The sequence below is a fragment of the Mirounga angustirostris genome, unplaced genomic scaffold (assembly GCF_029215605.1).
Source record: "Mirounga angustirostris isolate CCGP_5_RB_7025 unplaced genomic scaffold, mMirAng1.0.hap1 SCAF_4, whole genome shotgun sequence".
In the NCBI taxonomy this organism is placed as follows: domain Eukaryota; kingdom Metazoa; phylum Chordata; class Mammalia; order Carnivora; family Phocidae; genus Mirounga; species Mirounga angustirostris.
This window is the reverse complement of record NW_026991712.1, coordinates 72042656-72057859: the sequence shown is the minus strand read 5'-3', so window position 1 is coordinate 72057859 and position 15204 is coordinate 72042656. Positions and strand designations below refer to the sequence as shown.

Below are 15204 nucleotides of genomic sequence, written 5' to 3'. Positions count from 1 at the left end.
ATAATCATAGATATGAGACTGTGACATTGAATAGTGAAAGCAGAGACATCAAGAAAGTAAGAAGTCTCAAGATAGAACTCTAGGGAATGTCAGTATTTAGACGGTGGGCAGAAGGTAGAATGTTAGGGGAAGCACAAAAGGAATGGCGAGGTAGGTAATCAGAGAGTGCCAAGAAGTACCTTGAGGAAATTTCAGTAAGAGAACAATCCCCAATGTCAAGAGGTGCAAAAAAAGCTCCCAGGAGAGAGATGTTATAGAGGAAAAGCATATACGTTTAAATCTAATGGACCTGAATTTAATAAAACTTAGTTCTGCTACCTACTAGCTGGGTGATATAAAGAAATTCTTATTTCTCTGGTCCTTAATTAATTCTGTAGAATGAAGACAAATCCTAACAGAAGGTCATTGTAGATTACATAAAATAATGAGCAACTATAAATGTTCCACGTTTTGTAAACTTTAAAAAGTCAAGATTAAATGTTTTATTTATTTATTTTTTTAAAGATTTTATTTATTTATTTGACAGAGAGAGAGATAGCGAGAGCAGGAACACAAGCAGGGCAAGTAGGAGAGAGAGAAGCAGGCCTCCCGCTGAGCAGGGAGCCCAACGTGGGGCTCGATCCCAGGACCCCGGGATCATGACCCAAGCCGAAGGCAGACGCTTAACGACAGAGCCACCCAGGCGCCCCTCAGTATTAAATGTTTTAAAGGGTTGTATACTACAGTGACTTTGGATCTTGGCCTCAGTTATGTTCCAGCATAAGTAAAATCACACAAGTGTATGTTTCATTTAGGTTGGGAAGTTGAGGTTGGATATACAGTTTATTTGTCCAAGATGGAGAGGCCCACATTTTATTCTGTCTCTCTTATCCATTCATGATGATCTCTGTTGATATATCTTGTTATTTCTTGATTTTCCATGAATGGAAAATGGCCTTTGGAGATAGTCAAACCTCAGTCTGAGTTATGGATCCCTACCTCCTTCCTTCATTCACTCACTCATTTATACACTTTTTAAAGATACCTATTGGGCGCGTGGGTGGTTCAGTCGGTTTAGCGTCTGCCTTCGGCTCAGGTCATGATCCAGGGTCCTGGGATCGAGTCCCACATCAGGCTCCCTTCTCAGTGGGGAGTCTGCTCCTCTACCCCTCCCCCCCGCCCATGCGCACTCACTCTCTCTCTCGCCAGTAAGTATATAAAATCTTTTTAAAAATTAAAAAAATAAAAGATACATAATATGTTCCAAGTTCTATATTAAGGCACTAGAGATAAAGAGGCCTGTAGCCTCCATGATCTTATAGTCTAATGGAAAGAAAAACTAAGTATAACAAGGTATAAAATTAAGTTTCCGGTTTAAGCACTCCAAGAAACAATACATACTATACGTGGAAGCAAGTATGAGACAGAAGCTCCTGGATTTTATATCCTATAGAATAAATGCCATGATTCTTGAACCCCCTCGACCACTTTGAGAATATAAAATAGAGGATGGAGGGGCAGTGAGGTATTTATAATCATATGCCTTTGGAGAAGAATGGGAAGAAATATTATAGTTTTCATCACAAGCTAAAAGAGAGGGAACTTCTAAGGGACCATGTGAGTGTCAGTTGTTATTCTGTTCACGTTAACAAGATAGGAGTGAAACAACACAAACATATGGAGTAACTCGATGACACGACATGAGGCACCAACTGAATACTCGTCACACCCCACATCCCACTCATAACTTTGAATGCAAAGCTCTCTTGCAAATTGCATTACCTGTTTATATCTCTCTTTCCCCCACTTTTTATAATGTTTTATAATGACCAGGACTACTACTTTCTACCTTTGCATCCCCGGGGCATAAAAGTGCCTGGAATAAGACAGGAGTTTAACAAATCTCAGATGAATGGAGAGGGTTTAGTAGCCTCCAGCTCTGAGTGCAAAGAGCTGTAGCGGTGTTTTTCATCCTCAACACCAATTCACGCATTGGGGGCGACGTACCACCCAGTCTTTGGTAGGGAAGATGAGAGAATTTGCCCAAGACGAATAAAGTAAGGTTGCCGTTCTTATTAGACAATGCATCCGGAGGATGTTTTCACTGTTGAGTTAAAAGAACCTGAAAGTCGGGCGCCTGGGTGGCTCAGTTGGTTAAGCGACTGCCTTCGGCTCAGGTCATGATCCTGGAGTCCCGGGATCGAGTCCCGCATCGGGCTCCCTGCTCGGCGGGGAGCCTGCTTCTCCCTCTGACCCTCCCCCCTCTCATGTGCTCTCTGTCTCTCTCATTCTGTCTCAAATAAATAAATAAATAAAATCTTTAAAAAAAAAGAACCTGAAAGTCTATGCTGCCCTCTAGAGCGGCCTACAGTGCCTTCAGGCGTGCTGCAGAGAGAACACAAGGCTTACGTAGACGCGTCCCTGCGGAGAAATCCTTTGTGCCAGTTTCCTTTAAGTAAAAGAAGGATACAGAACTGGAAGGCTGGCGCCGGAAGACTGGGACGCGCGCCCGGTGCAGGGAGGAGGTGGGAGCGCGTAGGCACCGCCCCTCCCGCGGTTGCCAGGCAACCGGGCCCAGACGGCGCGGAAGGCGCCTCGGCGCAGGCGCTGGCGGGCCGGTGAAGATGGCGGAAGGCGGCGGCGCCGAACCGGGGGAGCAGGAGAGGTCCTCTGGGCCGCGGCCCCCGAGCGCGCGGGATCTGCAGGTGCGGCGAGCGGCCGAGGGCGGGGCGCGGCGGCGGGGCGCGGCGGCGGGGTGCGTGTCGGAGTCCGCCCCTGGCCTCGGCTGAGCCCTTGCCAGACCCCACCTGGGGACTGAATTGTGACTCCGGGGTCGCAGGTCTGCTCAGGGCGGTGCATCGAACAGTGGTTTTCGAGGAGACAAGTGTCCGAGCCCAACTCTCTGTTGCCCGGGACTCATTCCCCCTCCACCCGATTTGCAATTTAAGAAGCAGCTGTTTAGAATGGCATTGTGTGGGGTCAGTTGAGTGGTTCACGGGTTGGTGCTTCCTTCAGAAGACTTAATTGCAGAAGAAGGCTTTACTGTGCCCGTGGGAAATCAGGATCCCTTTAGAAGTAGTAACATGTGTGCTGGTTTGATCTTTCTCGGATGCTGTTTCTGTTTGGATTACTTTTATATAAAAATGCTTCCTTTTTATCAGATAGCTTTTCCCTTTTAAAAGTGAGCTAAAGTATTCCATCCTACGGCTGCACCGCCTAGTTGTCAAAGCTACCGTCTATGAAACACTGCACAGAAGAAAGAGCGAAATAAAACTTCATGGTGACATTAGAGAGCTAAATACGAATGTAGCAAATTTCGCTTCTTCAGGTGCTTAATACTGCTTTGCTCATTTAGGCGGGTTTTTTTTTTTTTTTCTGTCTCTTAAGACCATTGATAAAATCAACAAGTAAACAATCATAAGGAGTTGTGTAATTAAAAGTAAATGACGCCGAGTCTACATGCCTCGATAGAAAAGTTCTGTTACAGTTACTTCTACTTTGAACAAGCATTGACCACCTGCCATGCAACATACTGCTAAACTCCACCAATGCAGAGATGAATAGGACATCAAATCTGTAGTTGGTGCTGGACCCTGTTGAAGGGAATAGAAGTGTAAAAAGCATGTCCATCTATTTTTTGCAGAAATAATATATGAATATATTGGCCATGACATTTTAAGGTGGAGTACGACTGAATGCCAAATTAAGCAGTACATAAAATGAAGAATTTGGAGAATGGAGAACTCAGTGTCAGAAGATGAACCGAATGTAGAATAATTCCAGTGCTCTTAAGTCAATTCAAGTAGTAGTAAAGTCAATTAAGTAGTAAACAGGATCAAGGAATAGGATCTGCCTCATCTTTTCTATGGTAGACTACCATCACTAAGAGGCACTAAGAGGCAACATGGGACGTTGAGAAAATAGTTTCTGGTTAGATCAATTTCTGTTTGCATCTTGGACCTGTCACTTAGTAGGCCTCTGAATGTAAGAGAAATGTCTTAACCTTTCTGATCCTCAGTGTCTTTATTTGTAAACTAGGGGTGATGTTGGTGTCAAGGATGAAATGTCCATAAAGTGCCCATGCACTCCCATATTATCCTGGCCCTGTACTTGCTTGGTAAATATTTGGTTCCTTTTTCTTTAAAGGAGGAAAATGCTGTAACTTTAACTGGTTAGTCCATTCTAATGCCATTAAAGTTAAAACTATATAACTTAATATCCTTTCTCTAATTTCATTCTGTTCTTTTCATGTGAAAAATGAGAGCAGCTTGGCTAATGATTGCCTAATACTTGGCAAATTTACAGACTTTTAATCCAGCAGATTAATATATGATTAATGGTTGGTGATATTTTGGTAGATGTCACTAATTGAGAGAATGCCTTCCTCTTCACCATCAATTAGAGGATAGGGATTTGTTTTTAAGACATTTTTTTAAATTTATTTATTTGACAGCTAGAGAGAGCAGAAGCAGGTTGAGTGGGAGAGGGAGAAGAAAGCTCCTCGCTGAGCAGAGAGCCTGATGTGGGGCTCCATCCCAGGACCCTGGGATCATGACTTGAGCCGAAGGCAGACACTTAACTGACTGAGCCACCCAGGTGCCCTGGGGATTTTTTTTTTTTTTTATTATCTACTTTCTGGTAGTCAGGTTGGTAGGTAGATAACTATTTTTTTTATAAATGTGATTTGGATATCAAATACATTAAGTATTGATAGTGTTTCCTTTAGAATTTAATAAGAATCTGAAGAACTTGCTAAGAAACCTAAAAACAACCAAAGTGATGATGTACGAAGAAATAGAGTATGTTTAAAAGAAATAGAGTAGGTTTAAAAGAAGTGAATAATGTTCTTCTCCCCAACTAGTTTTTTGAATAGTGATTACTATTTTATTATCTTGTTATTGTTTAATCAAGCTGTGCTTATCTTAAGGGTAATTTTCAGTAAATACTTCCTACCTTCTGGACAGCTTGCTCTAAGAGTCAGTCATTCACAGTGTTATAGAGGAAAAGGGAGATATTACTAATTGGAACAAGCAAAAGATACCCTAAGTATGCATATCTTAGCTGCCAGGCAGTGTAGGGTTTGTTGGCATCTAAATCAGGAAAGATTTCCTCATTTAGCACAGGAGGAAACATGGATGGTTGTCTCCCAGAAAGCCTCCCAGCACTGTGAGCCTCTGACATAAACCGCAGAAATCTCCTGTGGATATCAAACCAAGAGCAGATCTTAGCTACCTTCATTCCCCCCAAATTGAGAAACATTCAATGGGAAGGTTTAGGATGGGATTGTTAGTGACAGCCCTCGCCCTCAAAACCTCAGTGTTTATTAGTATTTCTGAACATTTTCTGAGACCTCTCTCTCTCCTGGTTCCCTTCAGTCTATTAACATGGGTTTAATAGTTGGTTAACATATTTAATTGTATGCTTCTGTCCCAGTTTTCCTCCAGAATAATATCAAAAGAAAAAGATTTCTGTTCTTAATTCTGTATTTCCATATAGATTGGAGTTAGAGGGTAATTAGAGATAACTTCAGTATTTATTAGGGTTAGGATGGGGTGGGGTAGACAGTGGAGTTCTAGAAGTGAGAAAAGAGTAAGAATGTCTGATACTGTGTTACAGTTGCCACAAGTACCCTAATCCTGTTGGATATCAGTATTCCATAGTATTTGTTCTCAATTTTAGCATGCATGAGAATCATCTGGAAGGCTTGATACAGCACAGATTGCAGGGCCCCACCCCAGAGTTTTTCATTCATTAGGTCTAGGGTGGGGCTGGAGCATCTGTATTTTCAAAGGTTCCCAGGTGATGCTGATATTGCTATTCTATATTTTAAAAAGTCAGTATGTTACCTTCTGTCAATTGTCACTCTAAGACTGAGAATTGCAGTAATTTTAATCTTTTGCTTTATACCTGATTTTCTCGTTCTCAATTACTTTGCTCTCAGGTTTCTTTTCACGTTCTTCACATTTCAAACTCTAAAGCAAAGATTATCACTGCTTACGTACTTTATTCCTTCTGTGTAATTGAAATAACTTCATAATCTAATTGTTTAGCCTGTGGAACACTCTGTCCTGTTAATTCACAATGATTCATTACTTCACAATGCACATATTCTTATCTCTTTATTTGATATTTAGTTGTTGTTCTATTTGTTTTGACCAGTACTTTATTTTGATCAGTTTAAATAATCATTTCCTCTTCTAGTGTGGTGTCATTTGCTATGTCAACTAACATAAATTAAATTTCTTTATAATATTTACTAATGAACTTATACCATATGATGCTGCAGGGAGATCATGAATCCCAGCAATAATTCCCTCTAAATATCATTCATTTTCCTTTTAGTAATGCACCATTAATAACTAAGACCTTTCAGCTAGGTGGACTCCCTGCTCTAATACAATTTACCCCATATTCCTATCTTGTTAATATATATATTCCACAGAATCAAAACACATTATTTGCTTTATTCATTTATTTCATAGAAGAAAATTAGTTGATTGACAGGGTTTGTTCAAATCTTCTTGAACAAAAAACAAGATAAAAAACTATATAGAAAATGTAATCTGAGTTTTAAAATATATAACTTGGGGCACGTAGATGGCTCAGTTGGTTAAGCCTCTGCCTTCAGCTCAGGTCATGATCCTGGAGTCCTGGGATCAAGCCCCACATTGATCCAGCTCTCTTCTCAGCTGAGACTCCGCTTCTCCCTCTGCCTCTCCCTCTGCTCGTGCTCTCTCTCTCACTCTCTCTCAAATAAATAAATTTTTAAAAATCTACAACTTTATATTTATTAACTACATAATTCAACATGAATTTGTTTCGTGTCCATGAAGTACTATATTAGAAACAATCTAGGAAACCTAAATTATAGTAGGAGGGATAAAATCGTGAGGAAGGTACACAAGTGATGACAATGTAATGTTTATAAATGTTAATAATAGAATAGCATATACAATGAGGAGTTAGGAAAGAAATATCATTTAGTTAAGAAAACTAGAAAAGGCTTTGTGAAGGATGGCTGAAGTGGGCCTTTGCAATATAGGTAACATTTCCATTGATGGGATTAGAAATCACATAAAAGTAATTCATAGAGCTGAAATAAATCAGCTCAGGAGGAACTTCCATAAAGGAATACTGTTTTGAAGAGAATTCAGGGAGGTAAAATTTCTGAAAACTTTGGACCCAAGTAGTCAGGCAGAGTGTCTATATCCGTCTCTCTCGTTTGTTTTGTTTTCATTTTCATTTCACATACAGTCATATGTGTAGATAACACTGAATAAGGAAATCTTGGGGAAAATGAAACACTGATAATAGTCATTGTTAAACATTTTTTAATATCTTCTAGTAATGGAGCACTTGCCTTGTGCTTCACATCCCATTCTGTGATCCTTAAAATGACCCTCTAAGGTAATTTTTTAAAATAGACATTTAAAGATGAGGGAACCAAGGCGCAGAGAAGTTAAATAAAATGCCCAAGGTCACACCATAGGAGCCCAAGTTAGGATTTTAATTCAGTTCCTTTAGATTACAAAGCACTTTCATAATTAGGATTTCTAACAAAATCACCATGTTAGAAATATGAAAGTTGATGTAGGTGTATGGGGATGGGGTAAGGAGTAAAAATTAGGGAGGAAAATAAATCCTTTTTTTGTTTGTTTTTTGTGTGGGTATTTTAAAAGTTGACTAATAGAATCTTCAAAGAAGTAACTTTGCCCCAGTTCTTCTTTTCCTTCTGATGAAAGAAGCCCTGGAGGTAGTTTACATATCTCTTGTTTTTCTGGAAGGAGCACCTTATCTGGTTTTTTAGGGGGATTTGGTTTTTTGTTATTTTTTTTCCAAAGGATTTTCGGGGATTATGATCATGCCAATTACGGGAGCATTAAGGGAAGTTTTTGAACTGTTGTCCAAAATGGAACAAAATAACAATGCTGAAGTATTTGGATAACTTTTTAAAATTCCAATTTCAAAAACTGTGTTGTGTTTATTTCATTTAAAAGTACCCAGCCATATATTTATAATGCATAATTTGGTAATATTACTTTCTAAAATTTACATAATCCATATATATAATACATTGTCTTATATTTTTAAAAGTTCATTTTCCTTAACTTGATGAAATTTATGTCAGGTAGACTTTTAAAGAGAATAATTTTGAAATTATTGTATGTGCTTGGGTTTTAAAAAGTTAAACAGCTAAATGAAAAAATTTTATGAGATTTAATGAGAGCAGGCTGACATTAATGTGAAACATCTTCAAGTATTTTTTTTTTAACTATAAGACAATTGTAGGCTCAGCTTTGAAAATGATCTGTTACCAAATACAGTTTTTTAAACAGTTGAATGGTTAATTGAAAATAGGTAAGCAGTTATGGGCACCTGGGTGGCTCAGTCGTTAAGCATCTGCCTTCGGCTCAGGTCATGATCCCAGGGTCCTGGGATCGAGTCCCACACTGGGCTCCCTGCTCGGCAGGAAGCCTGCTTCTCGCTCTCCCACTCCCCCTGCTTGTGTTGCTACTCTCGCTGTCTCTCTCTCTGTCAAATAAATAAATAAAATCTTAAAAAAAAAAATAAGTAAGCAGTTATGGTAACTTTAATGTATTCCAGTATATGTGGCATTTTGGTTAGTTTTATCAAGTGAGGGATACATTGGTTTTATTTTGGAAGGGGGTCATCTGAAACAGCAGCCTTTATTTTTCATTAGAAATTTGTACTACACAATCACGTGTTCTAGTCATAATTTCTACTTGTGTAGAATAGTTCAGTCCTATTTATACTTTATAACAAATCTGTTGTTTTATAGTTGGCCTTGGCAGAATTATATGAAGATGAAGTGAAATGCAAATCTTCCAAATCTGATAGACCTAAAGCTACAGTCTTTAAAAGCCCACGAACACCACCTCAAAGGTAAGTTTTGTTTTTGTCTTGTTTGAGTTTTAAACATTGATTTCTTTTTAGTTCACTAATCCTAAATTATTTTAAATGGTCTTGGGAATTTTCTTTAAAACTATGATTTCTAAAATAAATATTATTTAGGTAGTGTTCCTAAAATGGTAATAGTCAGAAAGCTAAAAGAAGCGGAAAAATTGGGATGCCTGGGTGGCTTAGTCAGTTAAGCATCTGACTTTGGCTCAGGGTCCTGGGATCAAGTCCCGCATTGGGCTCCTTGCTCAGCAGGGAGCCTGCTTCTCCCTCTGCCCTGCTGATCCCCCTGCTTGTGCTCACTCTCTCTGACAAATAAATAAAATCTCTAAAAAAGAAAGAAAGAAACGGAACAGTTATCTTAAATACCTAATACGTTGGTAGACATCGTAAAGAAATATACACTGAATAGTATTTTTCTTAGACACAGTGGTTCTTTTTGAGTCATAGGATGCACTGAGGATCTGACAAAAGCTACAGCCCCTCTCCCCGCAAAACAGCATTTATACACAATTTTGCCAGTTGTTTTTAAGGACTTGTGTTTCTGAAAACCCACTCATGGAGCTCCTATGTGCCTTTTGCCCTCCATTTAAGAATCTAGAACCTGGGGCACCTGGGTGACTCAGTCGATCCTGGGATCAAGCCCTGCATTCGGCTCCCTTCTTGGTGGGGAGCCTGCTTCTCCCTCTTCCTCTGCCTACTGCTCTGCCTATTTGTGCGCTTGCACTCTCTCTCTCTCTGTCAAATAAATAAATAAAATCTTAAAAAAAGAATCTAGGACTTCAGGAACTTGTCTATGTTTTCACTGAATGATGACCCATCTAATAAGTGATCTCCTATATAGTATTTGCTGTTGTTAAAATCCCTGAACTAGAAAGGGAGCCAGCCATGAAGATTTAAGAGATGAGAGCCAGGTATACTTTATTACCATGGATTTTCTTGTTTTTAGGAATATTTTCATTAGTGTCTTTTTAATACTGCAAATCTCCTTACTGGGGAGAAACTTGGAATTTTTCCAATACATCTTATTCACAGAAAGTCTGTCATTTTACCAGAAGTTTAAAAATTCACTGGAAATTATTCTTTCTTTTTTGTCTGTCACTTTCCACTTCCTTTTTTTCTGTAGGGGAGATAAAAATGACGTACCTTTTTGGACCTGAATGAGAAGAAAGAATATTAATTTTTTCCCAAACTTTTTATTTTATTTTCAAACCCATAGGTAATCAAAAGATTAGTACAATGAATATATGCTGTATATGCTTCACCTGTATTCACCAGTTGTTAGCATATTACAGCTTTACATTGATGCAAGTGCTCTTTTACTCAACTATTTGAAAGCAAATTGCAGTCATCATAACACTCCATCCCTAAATATTTCAGCATGCATCTCCTAAGAAGCACATACCCTTTATAACCCTGATAACATATCACACCTTAGAAAATGAACAGTAATTTCATAAAATCATTTAATATATAGTCCATAGTCAGATATGTCTTCGAGCCTTTTTCAGATTTAGGATGTAACCAAGGGCCATGCATTCCACCTGATTATGCCTGTTTTGAATCTCAATCCAAAGCATTCTTCCCACCTTTTTGTTGTTTGTTCTTAGCTTATTATATAATCTAAAATTTATTAAATTGAGAGGTACCTGGGTGGCTCAGTTGGTTGAGCCACAGACTCTTGGTTTCAATTCAAGTCACGATATCAGGGTTGTGGGATTGAGCCCCACGATGGGGTCTGGGTAAGTACAGAACCTGCTTGAAATTCTCTCTCTCCCTCTCTCTCTCTCTCCCTCTGCCCCCTGGCCCCCGCTCTCTCTCTCTCTAAAATAAATAAATAATCTTTTAAAAATAAAATAAAATGTATTAATTGACATTCATTCTCATTTGGCACTGGGCCCCACAAATTATGTAGCCAGTCCTAGATAGAGCCACGTTATGGACAGCCTCGAAAGCCAAGGGGAGTTGTATTTGTGTAGAAGGCAGTGGAGCACCAGTATATGTTTTTAAATGTAAATTTTATGATAAAAACTATAATATAGTGATAAAAGCTTTGATTTTAGAGATAGATACACCTCTGTTCTAATTTTTTTTCTCTCTGTTTTAATAAGGTTTTGCCAATGGACAAATTTTTAAAATTCCCTAAGCTTTAGTTTTATCTGTAAATTAGGGATAATACCATTGCTAGGAGGATTAAGTGAGCACATAGTTACACCTTGATAAGTGTTAACTATTATTATTACATATTTAGAAAAATAGGACTGGCGATACAGTGCAAAATTAATTGTAACAGGGAAAACAAGATAAGGAGGCAAATTAAGAAAACAATTATGGTAATCTAAAGAATGTGCTAATAAAATTTTGGATTAAAATGGCATCAGTGGAATGGAGGAGAAAGGTGAAATCAGTGTGGAAGACTTGCAAAGAATTCAGTGTAGAAACTTGATGACATGGGATATAGGGAGCAAGTGAATGAGAAATCGAGACCTAAAGGTTCTTAATCTGGTGTGCAGGAAAAAATGTGATTATTAATGGGAAGGTTTATGTGAGGAATATAGGTTTAGTTTTGGAGAGATGAACTTGATTCAGTAGGTGCTTTTAAATTCAGCCCCTCAATGAAGTGTCTGGGTGGCACAGTCTGTTAAGCTTCTGACTTGGTTTGGCTCAGGTCATGATCTCAAGATCATGAGATCCAGTCCAGTGATGGGCTCCGCGTTCAGCAGGGGGTTTGCTTGAGACTCTTTCTTTCCCTTTGCCCCTCCCCTGCTCATTCGCACTCTCTCTTCCTAAAATAAATAAATCTTTGAAAAATTAATTAATTAATTCAGCACTTGACCATAAGTCCCAGGGTGCTAAAAACATATTTGAGCGTCATCTTTAGAGGAGGTTGTTATCTGTGGGAGTGCACAAATATTTTGAGGATCAGAGAAGTTTAAGTAGAGAAAGAAAGCCAAGGATATAGGCATACTTAATTATGAAAGAGGAGAAATGGATGGATTGTGTATCTAAATACTAAAGGAAATATAAATAGGGAAACAGTATATAATAAGGAAAACAATAAAATATAATATAAAAAGAAAACAATAAAACTTCTGGAAGAAAATGGAGTATCTCCATGACCTTCAGGTAGGCAAAGATTTCTTAAACAGGAAATAAAATCATGAGCCGTAAAGGAGATAGTAAATCTTTTCCCACATCAGACTTTTCCTGTAAGGTCTCTCTAACCATGACTGACGTAAAAAGGAACTATATAGTTGTACTTTCCAGAATAGAGACACAGGACAGGGAGGGAAGGAGCTGCAGCAGGAAGCTTTTCCTTTTGTTTTCCTTTCCCCCTCCTCCTCCCTTTCTATCTCATAGCTGCCTTACATCAGAGCTCCTCCTCATACTACTGCTCGTCTTCAGAGCCAGCTATGGTGGTGTTTGGCCTTGCTTGCTACACCAGGCCCTCTGAGTCTGAGCTTGGCAGGAAGGCTTCCTCTGACTCCTGCTCTGGGCAAACTCACCTTTGTACTTGCCCGGTGCACTAGCAGGATGGAGGACAGCCCACCCTACCCCTGCCCCTAGCAGTTAGGAGTTAGTCTTATGTTCATAGGGTTCTGCTGTTGGATTTGTTGTCCAGGTGGATTTGTTCTCCAGGTGGATTTTTCCTTCACTTACAGTGAATTGAGAGCTACCCTGCCCTTCGCTCTTTCCTGTTCAGTTTTGCATGTACTAATTTTGCAGAAGGTCTTGAAGGTGACCTCTGTTCCTAGCCTCCGGCGCTGATATAATTTTTCTTCTTTGTTTTGTGAGACAGTTCAATACAAATTTGGAACTGGATTGGAGGGTATAGGTAGTTAAACATATGAGCTTTGATTGTTACCTTATTCCGGGAGTCTCCATGTTGATATTTCACTGGCTATATTTTCTAATATTCTTGACTGAAAAAAATCTTGAAAGATAAAGTAGATAAAATCTTATGTAAAAAATTAGGTGAATTTTTATATTCCCTAAGACCATTATGAAGTTGGAGTCAGACTAGAAATTAGACACTATGTAGCTAATACACTGAAAAAATTGTGGTCTAAATTATTTACCTTTAACACAGGGAAATTATAATATTTGAATCCAAAAATCTCTGAGGAATAAACACCCTATGAGTAGCCCTTCACTAAGTCCCTACTGAATGTGGATTCCTCAGAGGAAGAGACTGAATTCTGCTTGTCAACACTACTTTGCCCCCCACACCAAAGGTGCCTAAGTTGTGCAAGAGATGCATTTGATAGGCAGTTACAGAAGGAGGGGGGAAGAAGTGACAAGCTACTTCTCATGTGAAGTGCTGAACTTGATTGCCATAATCTCCACAAACTCCATGAGGAAGTGTATGAACTGTTTACTATTTTGTTCCTTAATCCCATTTTTTAAAATTAAATATTTCCACAGAAGTCATAGATACGGCTCTTTTTAAATAAAGTTACTCCCTAAGACTGTAACTTTTTACTTTAAAGGAGTTTTGTTTGTATTGTAAGTTTCTATTCATCAACTTTAATGTTTAAAGGTTCTATTCAAGTGAACATGAATACAGTGGATTACATATAGTTCGACCTTCAACTGGGAAAATTGTGAATGAACTTTTCAAAGAGGCAAGAGAACATGGGGCTGTCCCTCTGAATGAAGCCACAAGAGCTTCCGGTGATAACAAATCTAAGGTAAGTGCTAAATTTAAAAGCTAAGTATACTACATATATATGTGTGTGTGTGTGTGTGCGTGTGTGTGTATATGTATATATTTGTTCTCCTCTATAGGTTTTTATATTATTTGCAAATATTGTTTTTCTAACTATATATTTCTATTTTAAGCATTCACTCTACTTTTATAAGATTACAATCTTTCTATTAATGATTGAAAGTTGCAGCAATTTCTTAACATCTCTATGAAACCTTTTCTGTTTACCTTTTTCTTAAAAAAATAATTATAGATTTATGTGAATTTGCAAAAAGAACACAGGTCCTATGTACCTTTCACCCAGTTTCCTCCAATGGTTATATCTAACATAATTATAGTACAGTATCAAAGCCAAGATTTGACATTGGTACTGTGTGTGTATATAGTTCTATGTCATTTTCTCACATGCGTAGATTTGTATAATTGTCAACTCAATCAAGATGCTGTTCTGTCATCACAAAGATCTCCTTCATGGTGTACCCCATTTTAGTCACACCCTCAGCCCTCTCCTCCACTATCTCTAGTCTCTTGCCACCCTAATCTGTTCTCCCTCTCTATGATTTTGTAATACTGAGAATGTTATACAAATGGAATCATATAGTATGTGACCTTTTGGGATTGGTTTTTTCACTCAACTTAATGCCCTAGCGGTCATCAGAGTTACTGAGTGTCTCAGTTCATTCTTTTTATTCCTGATAGCACTCTGTGGTATGGGTGTACCACAGCTGGTTTAACCATTCGCTTACTGAGGGACATTTGAGGTGTTTCCAGTTTGGAACTATTACAAATAAGGCTGCTGTGAGCAGTCGTGTACAGATTCTTGTATGGATATTAGTTTTCATTTCTCTGGGATAAATGCCCAAGAGTCCAGTTGTTGGGTCGTATGGTCAGTATATGTTAGTTTCTTAGAAACTGCCAAACTCTTTCCCATGGTGAATGACAGAACCAGTTTCTCCATTCTTGCCAGCATTTGGTATTGTCATTATTTTAAATTTTAGCTGTTGTGATAAGTGTGTTGTTATTAACTCATTGTGGTTTTAATTTGCATTTTCCTAATGGCCAATGATGTTAATTTGCATATTCCTAGTGGCTAGTGATATTGAACATCTTTTCATGTGTTTATTTGCCATTATCTTTCTTATCCCTTTCAGTAAAGTGACTTTGGCCTATTTTCAAATTGAATTGTTACTGTTGAGTTTTGGGAGTTCTTTATATATTATAATAGTTTTGAGTCCTTTATCAAATATATGGATTGCAAATATTATCTTCTAGATTGTAGCTTGTCTTTTCATCCTCTTACCAGGGTTTGTCCCAGAGCAAAAGTTTTTAATTTTGATAAAGTCCAGTTTATCTTTTTTTTTCCTTATGGATTATTCTTTTGGTCTCTTATGTAAGAACTCTTCATCTAAACGTAGGCCTCAAAGTTTTCTCCTGTTATCTAGAAAAGTTTTATAGTTTTACATTTTATACTTAAACTTGTGATCCATTTTGAGTTAATTTTACATATGGTTTCCATCAAGGTTTGTTTTCCTATTTATGGGTGTCCACTTGCTACACCACCATTTGTTGAATTGCTTTTGTGCCATTCATAAAATTTC

The 15204-nt window shown here is 38.3% G+C and overlaps 1 protein-coding gene across 3 annotated transcripts in view; it reads left to right on the top strand.

The window, feature by feature from the left end:
• The first annotated feature begins 2525 nt into the window (after positions 1-2525).
• Positions 2526-15204, top strand: part of UBXN2B (UBX domain protein 2B) — a 30072-nt gene continuing 17393 nt past the window's right edge. For all 3 annotated transcript variants that reach the window (XM_045896520.3, XM_045896521.2, XM_045896522.3), the window contains exons 1-3: positions 2526-2684; positions 8780-8883; positions 13439-13589. In XM_045896520.3, the coding sequence (XP_045752476.1) occupies positions 2604-2684; positions 8780-8883; positions 13439-13589 (336 nt within the window). In that variant the 5' untranslated portion in view covers positions 2526-2603. The remainder of the gene's footprint in view (positions 2685-8779; positions 8884-13438; positions 13590-15204) is intronic.